The sequence below is a fragment of the Podarcis muralis genome, chromosome 5, assembly GCF_964188315.1.
Source record: "Podarcis muralis chromosome 5, rPodMur119.hap1.1, whole genome shotgun sequence".
Classification (NCBI taxonomy): domain Eukaryota; kingdom Metazoa; phylum Chordata; class Lepidosauria; order Squamata; family Lacertidae; genus Podarcis; species Podarcis muralis.
Genome location: NC_135659.1, coordinates 80,532,099 through 80,550,402, shown reverse-complemented (window position 1 = coordinate 80,550,402; position 18,304 = coordinate 80,532,099). Strand labels below are relative to the sequence as shown.

Genomic DNA, 18,304 nt, shown 5'->3' with positions numbered 1-18,304 from the left:
AGCCACTACCACCCCTGCTACCCCATGACATGGTGTGAGTGGTGAAAATGCAAGAGGTCTCTCAAATTTAATCATCTCCGCAAAATCCATGAATGCGCAGGAGCCATGTCTGGATATGGACCTTAATGCCTCCTGGCTTTGTGTTGGCGTTTAAGCAGCCGTCAGCAGGGGACTATGAAGCAAAACTTTGCAGCAGGGATGGAGAACCTGTAGCCCTCTGGATGTTCCTGTACTACAACTCCCCTCACCCCTCACCATGGGCCGTGCTGGCTGGGACTGATGGGAGTTGGAGTGCCACAGGACCAACGCCCCTGCTTTACAAGATCCAGATAAGCAGGAAGCGAGGCAACGAGCTCCATCTACGTCAGTAAGCAACCACGTTAGCCCTAAAATTGTAAACATAGTTTTATTGCCATTCACTCATCACAAGGTAACTCTTTCTCCTGACCATGCGAAAACAAGATGGCAGCCTACAGAGACATGGGTGCAGCCCACATGCCACAGTTTTCAAAAACTAGCTATAGTTTTTACACCAAGAGTCCCACATGTGCTCATTTCAAATGGACATGATAATGATTGTTCCCCCCAGTTAACCTTGGAGAAGAGAGCTATTAAATTAGAATGGGCCAAGTCCATCCAACTCAGCAGATACAAACACAGGTACTGAGCTTAATATCAGAGTAATAGGATTAGTTCATAAATTAAAAAAATACCAAAAAAATCATCTGTTTCAATCTTTCCCCTCCCCACCTCAGAAACTCCTCTGAATTGATAAAACTGTCCAGCAAATATGCCTAGAAACTCCATGTCACGTCTTCCCACCCTATTCCCATTTATTAAAAGCAAGAAAGAAGAAGGGGGGAAAAAACCCTAATGAATTAAACCAGGACTGATCTTCCTGCATGCCTGGAAGTAATTTACATGGCAAATGTCCCACTTCAGTTTTAAGCATCCAGTTATTAAGGTCATTTAAAGGTTTCTTCTCCGTCCAAAAAAAGAAAGAAAAGAGGAACTTGGTTACGCTGTGCTCCTGGTGCAGATTCTCTTTAAAAGACTTTCATACAAAAGAGCTCCGCCCCCAGAGAAAATGCCAGGAAAATAGATCTGTGTCTTCGGGAGTGATGGCGAAGCCCACCGTGGAGACTTCTGGGTCTGCTACAAGTATTCCAGCTCCAGTGCGTGTCGCAGAGCCTCAAGGTCGGCGTGGCAGGAGATCCTCCAGAAAGGCATGTTGTGCTAGGAGGAGATGTTTTAAAACAGGAAAAGGGTCATAAGACATTCCCTGAATCATCACCCAAACAGTGGTAATTGAGTAATGTGACCAGTTTCATTTATATAGAATCTAAAAAAGACATGGATAATCATTGTATGCGGGTGGGGCAGTGATCAAAAGAGAGACAACCATTACTCATCAGCCTCAGCCAGCAGGGCTGATACCTAAGGATGATGGGAGTTGTAGTCCACAGCATCTAAGGTGCCACATTTTCCTCATCCCTGATATACAACTGGCTTGCTCTATAGTTTACATCTCATTTATAACATTTATATTCCACCTTTCAGCCAAGGAGCTCAAGGCACCATTACTACTACTACTACTGCTGCTGCTGCTACTACTACTACCATGGGCATAGCCAGGATTTTTGTTGGGAGGGGGGCAGGAATTTGTTAGGAGGGGCAGGAATTTGGGGGGAGGCAGAAACAATGTGACTGGTCAGTTACGTTTTTCTATTGTTTTACTATGCCCATGATTTATACCCCACCCATTTGGCTGGGTTTCCCCAGCCACTCTGGGCGGCTTCTAACACATATAAACGCATAAGAATACATCAGACATTAAAAATACAGGGCTGCCTTCAGATGTCTTCTAAAAGTTCTATAGTTCTTTATCTCCTTGACATCTGATGGGAGGGTGTTCCACAGGGAGGGCACCACTGCCAAGAAGGCCCTGTGCCTGGTTCCCTGTAACTTCACTTCTTGCAGGGAGGGAACTGCCAGAAGGCCCTTGGTTCTCCCCCTCTCCATTTTACTCTCACAACAACCCTGTGAGGTAGGTTAGGCTGAGAGACTGTGATTAGTCAAGGTCACCCAGTGAGGTTTATGGCTGAGTGGCGGTTTGTGCCCTGGTCTCTCAGGTCCTAACAGGTGGCATTTGTTCAGATCTGTCTGCAGTGCATTTGACATCTTTTCACCCCACCTTAAAAAAGCTGGAGTCGTTTGATGTAGAATACAGTGGTACCTCGCAAGACGAATGCCTCGCAAGACAAAAAACTCGCTAGACGAAAGGGTTTTTTGTTTTTTGAGCTGCTTTGCAAGACGATTTTCCCTATGGGCTTGCTTCGCAAGACGGAAACGTCTTGCAAGTTTGTTTCCTTTTTCTTAACACCGTTAATACAGTTGCGACTTGACTTCGAGGAGCAACTCATAGAACGCGGTGTGGTAGCCTTTTTTGAGGTTTTTAAAGACTTTGGTGATTTTTGAAGCTTTTCCAAAACTTTCCCGACACCGTGCTTCGCAAGATGAAAAAAATCGCAAGACGACAAAACTCGCGGAACGAATTAATTTCGTCTTCCGAGGCACCACTGTAATGCATTGAATGTGCATACCAACTTTCATTTTGGTATTTCAGACTTCAAGGCAAAAATCTCATTGTGGTATTATTGTGGGTCTTATTTTTAAATCTGAGTGGACTATATGAAATATATATGTAAAAGGTGTGAGTGCTATTCATATCTCCATTATGCAGAGATTTACTCTCTCCCACTGTTAAAATGCAACTCAGTCTGCTGCTGAGTAATTATTATCAACCACCCATTTCAAGTAATCTGCTATTTCCCCCATTTCACCAACAAATGAATAATCACTGCCTTAGAAATATCTAGGAATTATCTGAAGAGTACAGTGGCTGGGCTGAGATTGGAAACCAGGCCTGCCAGATCCAAATCCAGCCTCTTACACATGATTATAACTAATTTATCACCGTTTTCTTCCCATACTCAAGACACCCAGTAAAGGTGTCACAACTGAGAAATCGGGTGGTTTCATGGACCATCTGAAATTTGGATTTGGAACTGGGGAGAGGTGTGCTAAAATCCTTGCTCAGCTTTCTGGATGGACAAATTATTCTCCCCTAGCCTAGCCTACCTTATAGGGATGCTGGGAGGATAAAACGGAATGATGATTCCACATATGGTGATCACATTTGGGAGGACTGGCGGAATACGTGTGTGATGAAAGTAATGTAAAAACATATTATTGGCACAAAAATGGAAACAAGAAGAATTACTGATGAAAGAAGAGTGGCAAATAAAAGTAATGGACTACCTTATTTTTCGCTCTATAGGACGCACCCGACCATAGGACACACCTTGTTTTAGAGGGGGAGAACAAGGGGGGGGGGGGGAAATCTCCTCCTCTCTGCGCAGTGCCCCTTCAGCGAAGCGGCAGGAGAAACAGAGCCCCTTCCATTTCTCCTCCCGCTTTGCTGAAGGGGCGCTGCACAGCTCTCCCTCTCTGTGCAGCACCAGGAGAGCGAGAGGGGTCGGTGCACACCAGGCTTCAGCGAAAGGAACCCGAAGCCTCCGGAGCGCAGCAGGAGCGCTCCTACTGTGCTTCAGAGGCTTTGCGTTGCTATCGCTGAAGCCATGGAGCCTGCATTCTCTCCATAAGACGCACACACATTTCCCCTTAGTTTTTGGAGGGGAAAAGGTGCGTCTTATAGACCCAAAAATATGGTATGCAGAACTAGACAAATTGACAGGAAAGATTCGAAACCTGCGGGACCAGAGATTCTTAGAGGACTGGAGTAAATATCTGAATTATCTGAAAAGCAATTGTAATGAACAGATTATGCTAGTAGGATTGCAAGAAGTTTTATAAGGAGGATTCTGCGAAACATTGCAAGGAAGATTATGAAGAGAATATCAGTTAAGGATAATTAAAAGTAATAGAGAAATTAAGAAATGCAGATTAAGTGATAAAGAATGGAAAATCTTTAGAGGTAGTTGACGGAAGTCTAAAATATTGTATAAGATAAGAAGTTATGTTAAATGACTGTTGGAAATGACATGTTAAAAAATTAATAAAAATGTATTTTTTTTAAAAAAAGAAAGTAATGTAAGAACAAATCCGAAGTCAGCCGCCTGCCCTTGAAGAAGAAAATGCCACTACTTCCACCTCATTCATTCCTCCTCTGCTTTCCCCACATGGCTCTGCTTCCATTTAAATGATCTGTTTTTCTTTCTCTGAAGAGATGAGATGTTGGCAGCGCAGCCACGCCTGCTGCTCAGCTCCCATCCATTCATCACTCGCCCCGACAGGTGAAGAGAAATGACCCACTCAGGCCGAGAGATATCATCAGGACTGCCCTCCCCATGGGTTTATAGAGCTCAGGTGTGTAGTCACCCTTGCTAATGATCATCATCAATCAGAGGCCCTGACAGCTCCGGGCAAAGAATGTGCGCCCATTAAGGGGGAAGAGGCTTAAAGCAGGAGACACCAGCAAAGGGGGGCCCCCTCTTCTTGCGGCACAGTTTGTAAAAGGTATTGCTTAACCCCACTGCCAGGGAGCCGGTGGCCTTTGATGCACCTCCGTGCAATGACCCTGTTACCTTTGAAGTTCGCGGGAGCCCTGTCTGAAGCTTCGCGCTATGATTATGACTTCTTCACTTTCTTCCTAATGCATTTCTGGCGTTAACTTTTAACTCCTGGAGAACCGACCCATTTGCTGGGCGGCTGCTCAGCTTACAGAAATCTAAATCAGCCCGACAGAAGAAGGGCATGCATACAGGGGAAAAGAGAGGTGTACAGCCTAATGAGGCAAAGAGTAGCTTTCTGCAGTGTGTGGGTGTATGGGTTTTCATTTGGAAAACAGCGCTGGGGGAAAGAGATGGGGGGCCTTAGGTCCGTGGTAAGAACATATACCTTCCACACAGCAGAAGGTGCTAAGTTCAATTCTCGGCATCTCCAAGTTGGGCTGTGAAAGACCCTGTCTGAAATCTCAGAGACCCCCTGCCACAGATCAATGGACGCACTAGCAAAGCAACTTTGTGTGCTCTACCCCAGTGTTTCCCAACCTTGGGCCTCCAGCTGTTTTTGGACTACAACTCCCATCATCCCTAGCTAGCAAGACCAGTGGTCAGGGATGATGGGAATTGTAGTTCAAAAACAGCTGGAGGCCCAAGGTTGGGAAACACTGCTCTACCCCACACACAGCAGAAATGAGGAACAGCAGATCTCGACGCACTCACTGACTCACTCTTACTCCTTCTTTATGTACCTAACCAACAGTTGTTAATCAAGAGCAGTTTCTGTAGCAAGTGGGAAACTGTTGGAAATTCCTCAACAGCTGAGGGGGATGGAGAGAGGATTTACAGTAGGAAATTGCTCACAGTGCTTTATGAACTTTCAGGCCAGGAAAAAAATAATGAGCTAATTTCTATTCACGATTCAGGTAAAAGGTGAGAATGCTTTCTGAGCTATTCTTTTAAAAGTGGGGTTGTGAACATGAAAACCGTACCTTTTTCGCCCCCTGTTCCTCTTCAACACCATCTCCTATTACGATGTACACAGCTTTCCGTCCAAACCTCTGCATTATCCTTTCAAAACAGCTCTCTTTCCCTGCATAACAAAAACGAATCATTATTTTTTCTGGGCAAAGGTGATAAAGGAACTGAGAGTCATTTGTTCTTTGTATGAAGGTTTAGGGGCACATTCATCTAGCCCAGGGGTGGGGAATGTCAGGCTCCCCTGGCCTGTCTCTCTGGCCCTTGAAACTTTCCCTGGGCCACACCTAAGGGCTTTTGCTCGGCGGGCACACTTTGTGCTGGTCTGGATGGAGGAGAGAGAGGATTGTGCGCAGAAACTAGCCCTGCCTGGCCAGCCCCTGCCTTTGAGAACCTCCGGGGGTAAAGTCAAGCCACTGTGTTAGCAACACCGAAGTGACCCCGGGGCACAAGCCTGGACAGTGTGTATGGAGGTCATGGACTGCCCAGACAACCAGACCCCCACTCTCGGCACCATACTGAATTCCACATATGGGGTTTATATCCAACACTATTCATACTCACAGCAGACCCACTGAAATTAGTGGACATGAGCAACTTAGGCCCATTAAATCAACAGGTCAACCCTGGATGCAACCAATTGTTCTTACCTGTCTTTGTTGCACTATAAATATTTTCAATTGGGAAGACAGTGCCTAGTCCATAAAGCAGGACTTTTGCAAGGGCTGGTATGAGCTGGGTTGTAGTCACCAAAACATTTACACAGTTGGGCCTGCAAGACAGAAAGCAGCGACAGAATTAAAGTCAATGGGGACCCCTCCCTTTCCACCCCCCCCCCGAGATCTTTGCTTTTCTGCTCTATTAGGCTAAACTGGAAGCAGGATATAAGGTTTGCCAGCAACGAGTCCCTTGAAATCAGTGATTAACACAGTCAGCAGTGGCTAGACTCTTAAAACGTTTTTCTCCCTCCATAATTTATTATAACTCAAAACTAGCCTGAAAGAGGAGTACGTCACAAGTAATCACACACTGGGGATATAAATGGTGTAAAACTCCAATAGCATTTACACTGCGCCCCCCTTGGGCAGCTGACTCCCTTTATTGCTTTCCTGCTTTCTGCACAAAACTATTATATCTGGGAGCCAGGATTGTTCTGGTTTTAGATCTAGTTCCCCATCACATGTCCAGATGTGGCCCCCCACAAATTTGGCCAAAGGTGTCCTATAAATAAACGTGCCTCGGTTTGTTTGGAGAACACAAGAGGAAAGTAAAACTTCTTGCAGCCTGGAGACGACTCCTTAAGCCGTTCTTACCGGGAATGTATCAAATCCAGAGCTTTCAAAGCATGTGTTAGCCAGAGATCAGTCAGCGCTTCCAGTTCTGCTCTTAACTGCAGCCAGGTTTCCCTCTTAGGAGCTCCTATTAAACCTGTGGATAGAGAAAGCTGCGTTTGTAGCTGGTTCCAATGGGAAGGCGCGGAATAGCTTGCACATGGCTTTTGCAAAGCCGTGGAATCATTGAGTTGGAATGAGCCAGAAATCCAACTAGTACAACCTGATGCCCAAAAGGCAGGGCCATCCATCCACCAGCCGCCTATACGCGCCCCCCCCCCCCCCACCTGCGCAGTTGATAAACACCATGTGCCAAAGAGCTGGGAGCGAAACTGTATTGCAGGGAGGTGCTTGTAACAAAATGAAGCAGCACATCGCTGGTTGGTTTTCCCTCCTAAGCCACTTGTGGTAGAGCTTTCCTCCCCACATCCCATCCCACCCCCAGCAGGCCCCAAGTCTCAGTGCTGCAGTCTCACACGGTTTCCCCTTTGAGTGGCTGCAGCAGCCTTTGCCAACCGGGTGCCCCCCAAGTTCTTCTTTCAGTTAGCTGTGCTGGCTAGGGCTGATGGGGAGTTGGAGTGCAGCCGTTTGGCCAAGGCTGCGCTACAGCCTCACCCAGTCCTGAACAGCCCTCCTGTTCTTCCAACTGCACAGAGCCAGCTTCAGTTTCTCTGGGGTGTCCTCAGGCAAGACTCCCTCAGTGGGCCACCTTAAATGGGAGCATCCAATTTAAGTGCTTTGGTTTTTTACATTTAAATAGCACCTTGCTGGGGCTTCATTAAATGGCCTTTCCCCTTCCGACAGCTTCGGTGGGGCAGGGATTTCATGTGAAATTGCAGCATGGGAAATCTACCCACATAATACAGTCCTGATAATGACACACACCCCCCCTGCTTGTAACTGCAATTTAAAGATTTAAAAACCAGACACGTTCATTGCATTCGTGCAATTAGTGTCATGCCTCATTTGACCTGTGATGCTCAAATTGTGTGCATGTTTCCCCTGAGTTCTCTTCTCCTACCCCTCTGTGCACATGCACACTTTCTTTACGGTTGTGGGATACTGCATTCTGAATCAGAGGGTCACAGTGAGGGGCTTCTCTCTTTCCCTACGAGCTATTTTGCTTATCACACTCGCCCTGTCCAAGGTGCTTGACACTTGCAGGGCGAAAGATGCAGGTGCTGGTATGTTTTCTCCTGCAGGAGGTCAAGCAACATTGGAAGGCCAATTTCGGTAAGAAAAGTAATCCTTGGGGAAAGAGGTAGGAGCCTTTGGCTCACTCACTTCCCTACATACCTCGGGCAGAACATTCCTACAACTGAGTACCATGTGTAGTTAAGGCTTATGCTGCCTCGGAGCAGTCTTGGAAAAAGTTGTGTTGATGAAGTCAAAACTGGCCCAGAGTGGGTTTGGATTTTTATTGTTATTTTTTTTACATTTATCAGCTGTTAAATGTTTTATGTGTGCCTTTAAAAACATATTCAGCAGAACATGCACCATGAACTTAAACAATAACCATTAAAGGTGCAGGCCATTTCCTGCAGATTAGTGACTGTCTGAAAGGAGCCAATGGTCTGAGCTGAAGCAGACAGCTAGATAAGCCCAACCAGTTATTATTTCTTCAATCCCCCTGAAAAGCTGTGTGCCAAGGTCATTATTCCGGATAATAATGGCAGACAATGCACGTTTAAAATACCTGGAGGAGCAATTGCCGTTTCTCCCTCCCTCCTTTCCAACCCCTTCCTGCCTTTTTGGTGTTAGTTCTAGCTATGTGACGGATGTGAAGATGCAATGCTGAGCAGGTTCTACTATGAACGATGCTGGGGCTGCATTGTGGGGCTCCACAATGTTTTGTAATGGAATTGTGAAGGTGAATGGCAGGCTTTCTGGTGAAGCTCCCCCACTCCCCTGCCCAACTGGACCGTGGCTACAGATCATAGAGTTGGAAGGGACCCTGAAGAACACCTAGCCCAAATAACTAAAATGCATGAATATGCAGCTATCGAACCTGCAACCTTGCTGCTATCAGCACCACGCTCTAATGGACTGAGCTAACCTGAAGTCGTTAGGCAGTTTTTTGAGCCCCAGCACCCCAGGAGAGTTTCTATTAACCACGTTTAGTATTACATTAGCCTGATTAACAAGGTGATTTCCCTAACTTCAAGCATTAGCCTGGGTCCATGACAGTGGGCTGCTGCTGCTGAGGCAGATAACTGCTTTTCTGTATGAATTGAAAAACACCAATGACTAAAAGCAGTATATAATGAAAACATTCCCCACTAGCAGATTCCCCTCTGGAGCTGCTCCGCGAAGATCCCAAGCAAGTTGGTGCTGATGGAGGAAGGGAATACATCTGTGTGTGCATGTCTGTGTATGAGTGTGAAACCCAAGACCAGTTCTCTAAGATCTTAAGGAGAAGTCTTTCCTGGCGCTCACACTCACAGAATCATAGATCATAGAATTGTAGCATTGGAAGAGACCACCAGGGTCATCTAGTACAACCCTCTGCAATGCAGAAATCTTTTGCCCAACGTGGGGCTTCAACACATGTCCCTGAGATGAAGAGTCTCATGCTCTATCAACTGAGCTATCTCAAGAATTCAGGCCCTTTAAACTGCAGATCAGCAAAAGTGGCTCACCGGCCAACTTAAACCAGGCAATGTGGACCTAGCAATAGTATTTCTCCACCTTCAACATATAACAAAAGCAGGACTGGGAGTGGGGTCAAGAGCAATAATGACCCCAGTATTTTGCTCCAATGACAAGGCTACTCTTATAAGATCAGGCCATCGTGTAACCCAGCTGCCCCCAACCTGCTGCCCTTCAAATGCTGTTGGACTACAAACCCCATCAGCCTCAGCCAGCATGTCCAATGGTGGGATCCATTGTACAAAACATCTAGAAGGTTCCAGGTCAGGGGAAGGTCGCCGTGATCTCTCACCAAATTTGTTAGGAGAACTGGAAAATAAACAACGTCCCCCCACTTTTTTTTGGTACTTCCACTTCTCTAAATTGCAAAATATGCACGCCGTTCTCTGCATCTGCTCTGAAGAACAGGAAGGCAAGAGTCTTAACAAGGATGCAAAGGAGCCTTCCCTGATGGGTTGGGGAGACACTTACCGCCGACATTGTTTTTGTAGGTGTTGTAAAGTTCTTTCACCCGCCGGTAGCGGAATGCTAATTTCCTCATCCAATCAACTCCCCCGTGAACTCCCGAGCCCAGACAAAGATTTGCTCCAGCGGTTGAACTGTGAAAGCCATCTGCTGAGAAATTATATGTGCTGTGGCAAAGGAAGGAGGAGAGGGGGAAGGAGTGAAATTATAACCTACGCTTCCCATTAGGATGGATAAACTAGACAAGAGGAAGACATGCTCCAGACTTCTGGCTAAACTAGAGTCAGTGGACGATGAAAAGAAAGTGTCCTTCTCCATTTGCCCTGTAATTTTGTCCTCTCTGCCTATGGTATAGATATCAGTTGATGTACATTCGCTCACTGAAAAGGGTCATCTATTGACTCAAACTCTCAGCTAGTTACCATATGCTTTTATCAACATGCTGATGAAACGAAACATAAGATAAAGGCAATGAACGGTCCACCTGGAAGTCGGCCTTTGCAAGTCCCCACAGGATTAAGGGTGTCTGAATAAGCAGATTGTGAAAGCAGGGAACAACTGCACTGCAGTTCTGAGGCTACTGCATATATGGTCCTAAATCAGATTTAAAGCAACTTGGCTTTTTGGTGGCCCCATCAATGGGTTGGCCCCAATGACAAATATTCCCTATATTCCCTTTGCCCAATGGGAACTTGGGCCCCAGTGGTGAAGGAATGGGGTCACAAGTTTGATTGTTGGAAAATTAATTTGAAGATAAGAGATGCACCCCTTTGTCAAGTGTCAGGTGCATTTAACTCTCCTCTGAAGCTTCTGGTACTGGATAACTGCTTGAAAATACAATAATGAGATAACTGCACTCTCCCCATAGAGCAGAAAAACTGGCCAGATCAAAGAAAAAATGGCTAAATCAAACAGCCTACAGTATATGTCATTGGCTATTCTCCAAGTATCCATAAATAGCTGGGGGACTAGTTACACTGCATGCTGCAACACAGTCGCCTTACCTTAAATCTTGCCCATTGTCGTCTGATGACACATCATCTATGTGTATCTGGTCACAATCCTGAAAACCATTTCCAAAAACAATCAGCCAGGAAATGAGTATTGCTTTGTAAAAACAACAGCGGAGAGATTTTGTGCAACAGAAACCATGCTGAGGAAAGATTCCCCCAACAATTTCTGGTCAATTATAGTAATCACATTACAAGCAACATTTCAGTCAGATACCACATTCCCAGAACACGAGTTATATGCGGTTAAACACAGCAATTCTCACAGACAATAAGGTCACTCATACAACTCGGTTACCCACCTAAGGGTAAATTGTTTCCTATTCATTCCAGGCAGTGTTGAAACATGCAAAGAAACATCATTGTCTTTCAGGAGGACAGCACCATTAATCGTTTCTATGCCTAAACCTACAAACTTCCTTCTTTAGAGAGAACAAGGTTCCAAGGAAAAGGAGACCAACACCAACATATATACAGTGGTACCTCAGGTTACATATGTTTCAGGTTACAGACTCCGCTAACCCAGAAATATTACCTCGGGTTAAGAACTTTGTTTCAGGATGACAACAGAAATCGTGCTCCAGCGGCAGCAGGAGGCCCCATTAGCTAAAGTGGTGCTTCAGGTTAAGAACAGTTTCAGGTTAAGAACGGACCTCCAGAACGAATTCAGTACTTAACCTGAGGTACCACTGTATCTCTTTCCAATAATGATATTGTTGCATGTGTCTCACTTCTGAACGTGGTGAGAAGTTTCAGGGGGAATGTTACCTGGACTTGGCTTACTCAATATAAGAAAATAGAGGAGGGCAGTGTACACAACATACATTTTAAAGCACCCCCCCCATAGCAACTGTAGTATGTTAAGGGATCTAGGAATGACAGCTTTGTGAGGGGTAAACCACAGCTGCCAGGACTGTTGTCATGAATGTGCTTTAAATGTATGATGTATACACAGCCAAGGTCTGTGGCATTTTTATAGCATTTGCTTTCTGTAAAGGTACCGGTACCCCTGACCATTAGGTTCAGTCGCGGACGACTCTGGGGTTGCGCGTTCATCTTGCTCTATAGACTGAGGGAGCTGGCGTTTGTCCGCAGACAGCTTCCGGGTCATGTGGCCAGCATGACTAAGCCGTTTCTGGTGAACCAGAGCAGCGCACGGAAACAAAAATTTCCTTACAAAAATATAATTGAAAGCAAACAGCAGGCACTCCTACAAGGCAGCTGATCTGCTGCTCCACACTAGATGATGATGATGATTTATTGAATTTATATACTGCCCTATACCCAAAGGTCTCAGGGTGTTTCACAGAACAAAACCAGAATTTAAGACCACAAACTATATAATCAAAATAAAAACAACCCAATAGCCCCCATCCCCCCCAAAAAACACATTTTAAAAGGGCACAGGATGTCTCAAATCAACCAAAGGCCTGGTTAAAAAGGAATGTTTTTGCCTGGCGCCTAAAGGCAAACTTCCCTGGGGAGAGCATTCCACAGATGGGGAGCCACTGCAGAGAAGGCGTGTTCTCATGTTGCCACCCTCCGGACCTCTCGAGCAGGAGGCACACGAAGGAGGGCCTCAGAAGATGATCTCAGGGTCCGGGTAGCTTCATATGGATAGAAGATGATCTCAGGGTCTGGGTAGGTTCATATGGATAGACCTGGGGTCTTGCAACGCACATGCAACGAACAGCCTTCAGCAAACAGGTGCATACTCTGTATCCCACCTTATTAGCTTTTGCACCATATTTCCCAATCTCTGGTGGCTATTATCTTCAAAACAATCAAGCAAACTCCATCTCCTAACCTACTAATGAAGAACCACTAATTCATCAGTGTTGTTGCACTCAGGTTCTATAGGCTTCCTATAGACATGTTCACCACTATGAGAACAGGATGCTGGACTAATGGGCCACTGGTTGGATCCATCTGGTTCTTATGTTCTTATCACCAAGCTGTTAGTTAGCAATCTGCCTAAGAGAGGAATGCTCAGCCACAATAATTTTTACACCACCAAACAAATGTGCTGATATGTCATTCATAGCATTGGCTGTTGTTTATCAATGACTGGAAGAAGAAGAAAAACAGGGTAGTGATGATAAGTGCAGAACTTGAGGATGACAATTATTCCATGCTAATTGGCAGAGTTCAGGACCTTCAAACTGTGTCAATACAAAAAAATCTTAAGGAACCAGGAACAGAGGCCTGCCAAGAACTCTTAGGGGATGATCATTTCTACTTGCTGAGCACAGAGGAAATTGTGACAGAAAAACACTACAGCTATCAACCTTATTATTTGTGCATGCCTATAAAGTTATACAAAAACTTTGGAGGAGAAAAGCAACCAAAGCCCATCTTGGTAGATAACGGACTTGGAGTTCAGCCACTGTGAAATATGCACTCTAAAACCTTATCTTCCAAGTTCTTTATTGTCTGAGTGGAGGAGGCCTCAACCTCAAAAACTTTAACTATGTTATTTTAATGGTTTCTTTATTTGGTTTGACATTCCAAATTCCTAAAGAGTCAGGAAGCTTCCTTCCGTGACCCTCGCAGGGCAGAAACAAAAAAAATCATGCTGCAGTGAGTGTACATGCAAATCAGAAAGTTGCTTCCGCTGCCCCCCCTTACCCCACCCCAAAACTATCACATTGACTTGGTATTTTCCCAGAGTTGCAAAAGCTTCAAGGGAGGAAGACTTTTACTGAGTAACATTTAATGGGTAGGGTGGGTGATGGCAAAACTACACACGATGCTAACTGCATTTAAGGTGACCAGTTTTTAAATAAAAACACTGAGAAGCATTTGGAGCAGAGCAGGTGAAGAAATATTAACTTTTCTTGACGGAAATAGCCCTGTGAAGCTGTTGTTTGCATCAGGAGGGAAGCTCATTGAGTTGTAGAGTTGGAAGGGTCACCCGACGGTCATCTAGCCAACCCCCATGCCAGTGTTGGGCCTAACGTAAAGGATCCAACGGTCCAGCATAGTTACAGGTGAGCGAAGAGATTATGGCTATATGCTACCTCCAGGATCAGAGGCAAGACGCTTCTAAATCTCTGGTGCTAGGGATCATGAGTGCAAGAGGGCTATTTCCCTTATGTCCTTATGGACTTCGCAGAGACATTTGATTGGCTGCTGTGGGAGACATGATTCTGCACTAGATAGGCCTTTGGCGTGATTCAGTAGGGCTCTTTGTACGCTGTTCTGTTTTGGAAAGACAGATCAGGATCTGAGGGGCCAAAGGCAAGGGCACAGAAGAAGGCCAAAGGCGGAGTCCAGGGAAGACAGTGAGATGGGCAGGGCAAGATGGGTGAGGTGAAGCCAGGGGCGGAGGAAGGGGTGTGGTGCATGCGGGCCACCATGGGTGTCACCACTGAGGGGAGTGACAAAATGCCGGGCAGCACTCACCGTGGGGCCTGCAATGCGCCAGAGCCACACGTCTCTCCTGGGACAGGTGGCTTGGGCGCGCACCCAAACGGTCTGCCCACCACCTCCCCCCCAGCTGAAGGGCAGCTGAGTGGGAGGAGGCAGGCAGACTCCAGAGGCCCTGTGGTGTGCCCTGCCCCTATGAGTGGCTCGCCCTGCCCCTGGGCACACCACCCCAGGTGCCCGAGTGGCTTCCTCTGCCGCTGGGTGAAGCACCCAGATGCTGCACTGCTATTTTCTCTGATGGGTTGCTCAGAATAAGGAGCTGATTCTGAAATCTAGACTTTACAGGGCCCAGTAGATTCAGGTAGGCTGATACTGCAGCCTACACAGCATCCTTCATACCCAGAGGTTGGCCATGGTTGCCAAAAACCCAGTACACTGGTGGAACAGGCGATAAGGTGCCCAAGGCTGCTTTACTGAGGCTCCTGATTGAGACCTGTCCCAAGCCCAGGACCCTTACATGATACAAACATGGGATTCAACCCATGCACATTTACAGGTGTGTTTCTTTAAACTTCCTTGACGTTCCTTAAAAAACCAAGGACCATCACAGCAGAGACACAGATCCTGCTTTCGCTCGCTTGTGTGCGTTACAAGCCAGACTTTTGCTGAAGGCGAATCTGATATGCCAATTCCATGCTGATAGTAATATCTATAGTTCCTTCCTTCCTTAGTCACTTTTCAGGCTGCATTTTAAGTGAGGGCTGACTCTAAAAACATGGCCCGAGAAAACAAAATTAAAAGCACATTTCTGCTGGCACACTCGCATGCCTTTCCAAAATGATAAAAACATTCTCAGCCGTGCATGCGGATTGTGAAAAGCCACGCTGGAATAATATTGTCGCAGCCCACTCAACTTGAGTTGCACTGCGCAGCGCAATTATGTCAGGGGAAAGGCATTTGTAGGGGGGGAATCTGCTTTTCTCATTTGCGAATGAATTGTTCTGTATGCTAAAGTTTGACAACAGTAGCGATCACATTTCTGACTTAATAAAATACCATGACACTTAGTGAGACACTACCTCATAGTCCGTTGCCGACCGACACTATCATGTTACTGGGTAAAACACAGCAAAGCTGGACAAGGCAAGAATGTAGACCATATTTTACTACTGTACTTGGTTACCAGACTAATTTTTCATTCTTGCAGATTTTGCTTTTGAGACCTTGGTGAGCAACGAGGAGGATGTGAACATCTGGGTGGCTCAACATGAGGCTCCAGTTTGGCTTGAATAAAGTTTGGTAATGAGGACATTTCCAAGACCAGGCTCCACATCTGTTGGCTTTAACTGATATGCTGAGATCTCATAGGGATCTGTGATTGCTGTGCCTCTTACAGGCCATGTGGGTAATTAAAATAAACCACAAGCACTACTTGGAGTCTCCAAGAGCAATTGCTATGGTGCTGTAATGTTTAGATCATCTCTCTCTGGTGATCAAATGTGAATCGGTATCTATAAATAAGCCAACAGGAGATGGCAGGCTCGCAAGGGAAATTCTGGATTTTATGGGCTCCAGAAGTTAGAAGATAGGATTGTGATTTTGCAAGTTGTCAAAAAAAGAAGAAGCCAAAATTATTGTATTCTGCCCCTTAGGACTTATGCTTGCAAATGACACTGCAGTTTCATTCCTAGTATTGTAATTTTCTAGCCAGTATGGAATTTGAATGCATACACACCCACACCCACCCATACCCACCCTGATACTACAGACATTTGGAAATAGAAATAAAAGTAATTTACAAAGTTACTTTGGTGCTCTGATTAAAATGTGTATGTTCCTCGTTCAAATACAGTTTTTTATTTCTTTTCTGGACATCTCAGCCTTAGACAGAATTACTGTCCCGCCCCCCTCAAAAGCCCGTATCTTACAATATGAACATTGGTTGGCTCTCCTATAAATATGATTTCACTGTCCAAGTAAACTTTACTCTAATAGATCAACATGTTAATGTGCTTGAGAATTTGGGCTGCTAATTTAAAGCATTGTTTTGGATATGCAGTTCTTTAAACGCTTCTCCAACAGGGCAAACGGACTTAAGTTTCAGAATGCCCAGTTGATATAATTCCATGAACATGGATGTTAAAAGTGCCAATACAATTGCACAAACAGGAGCAAAGCACATCAAAGCATCCACAATGTGTTCAGGGATTACATCACACTCGGTAGAACTTCCCACTTTCCATAGGAATGGAAAAGCAAGAGGTTAGCTTGAACCAGGGACTAACGTGAACAAAATTTACACCTCCCTGACCCTCTTGGTCTCGCCACTCCTCCAGCCTCATGAACGCATCTTATTTACATGCTAACCTACAAATGAGCCTGCTGGACCAATTCAGTTTTGGGTTATCTAGTCTTGCTTACCTCCTCATATACCACTTGATGGTGCTACAACATACTGCAACTCTGGCAGATCAAACAGGGCACAATTCCCTCTGCTTGCTTTTCTACATCCCTCTCTTTCACTGACTCTCTGTCCCTGCATTTCTTTAGGCCAGCTAGACTAGATGACAGAGATGCAATCCTGGCATTGTCTTTTCACACAGAAGCTACAAACGTGACTGCATCTGTGGCAGAGGAGGGGCTGCTCGAACCTTTTTCTATTACCTGTTTTTCTCCTCGGATCCAAGTCCCTCTCCCAGGGACATTTCTTCCTGCACAGGAAACATATTTATTTCCTTTAAGCAGAGAAAAAGCACCAGGAAGGAGCAGTATCGATCAAGAAAAAGTGGCTCCATACCTGCCCACTCAACTCTTCCGTTCTGTGCAACTGGAACTTTTACAAGTGCCACTTAATGTTTGTTCTGCGCTAGCAAGGAACCAATCCTTTAGTGTAGCAGCACCTACACTCTAATATTAGCCAGGTGTGTCTGTTTTTCCTGTTACTGGTGCCTTCTGAAAACTGCTTTGTTCAGGAAAGCCTACCCAGAAGACATGCCATTTTACGACGTGTATTTGTTTTTAAATGTAGATATTTTGATAATTGAGCCTATTTTTTTATTTTATTGGCATTTTCTTCTGAACATTTTATATTGTTTCATGTTAAATGCTTAAAGGGACCCCTGACCATGAGGTCCAGTCGTGGCCGACTCGGGTTGCGGCGCTCATCTCGCTTTATTGGCCGAGGGAGCCGGCGTACAGCTGGTCATGTGGCCAGCTTGACTAAGCCGCTTCTGGCGAACCAGAGCAGCGCACGGAAACGCTGTTTGCCTTCCTGCCGGAGTGATACCTATTTATCTACTTGCACTTTGACGTGCTTTCAAACTGCTAGGTTGGCAGGAGCAGGGACCGAGCAACGGGAGCGCACCCCGTCGCGGGGATTCGAACCACCGACCTTCTGATTGGCAAGTCCTAGGGTCTGTGGTTTAACCCACAGCACCACTTGTGTCCCTGGTTAAATGCTTAAGAGTGCTGTTTCTCTAAAAGTGGACTTGGGGACTTTGGACCACTTTCAAGCCTGGTCCAGTGCCTCCTGGCTTGCCTGTTGCTCCCATTAGCTCCACCCTTTGACTGGTCCAGTCAATGCCAGCACCAGCAATTCCTAGCATGCCTCATGAAGACAGAGATGTTCAAGAGTGGAGGAGGGAAAGGTAAGGGCCAGGGGTAATTTTCAAGGACATTATAAATCAATTATGATTACAAGCAAAAACAAAATCTCAAAGCAGGAATGGAAAGGGGATAAGAGAAGAATGTTATTAGATGAAGAAAATGTAGGAGTCCAAGCGAGGAGGGATGTGAGTGAACTGCTGAATGGAGTGGCTGGGGAGAACAGGTACAAGTTGACAACAATGGGCCAGGGTCTTTCACAACGATTTAGGGGGATAACTCTCCTCTTCCATGCAAATCAGTACGGTTGACTGATAGAAAGCCATTCAGTTGGAATGAAGCTGCTATTTAGCATCGTATGGGAGCTTCCCTCAGC

At 45.7% G+C, this 18,304-nt stretch overlaps 1 protein-coding gene across 4 annotated transcripts in view; it reads right to left on the bottom strand.

The window, feature by feature from the left end:
- Positions 1-387: 387 nt before the first annotated feature.
- EYA2 (EYA transcriptional coactivator and phosphatase 2) overlaps positions 388-18,304 on the bottom strand; it is a 124,386-nt gene continuing 106,469 nt past the window's right edge. For all 4 annotated transcript variants that reach the window (XM_028735102.2, XM_028735104.2, XM_028735101.2 and 1 more), the window contains exons 11-16: positions 10,951-11,009; positions 9,953-10,113; positions 6,815-6,929; positions 6,152-6,273; positions 5,516-5,616; positions 388-1,236 (exon numbers count right to left, since the gene is read on the bottom strand). In XM_028735102.2, the coding sequence (XP_028590935.2) occupies positions 1,156-1,236; positions 5,516-5,616; positions 6,152-6,273; positions 6,815-6,929; positions 9,953-10,113; positions 10,951-11,009 (639 nt within the window). In that variant the 3' untranslated portion in view covers positions 388-1,155. The remainder of the gene's footprint in view (positions 1,237-5,515; positions 5,617-6,151; positions 6,274-6,814; positions 6,930-9,952; positions 10,114-10,950; positions 11,010-18,304) is intronic.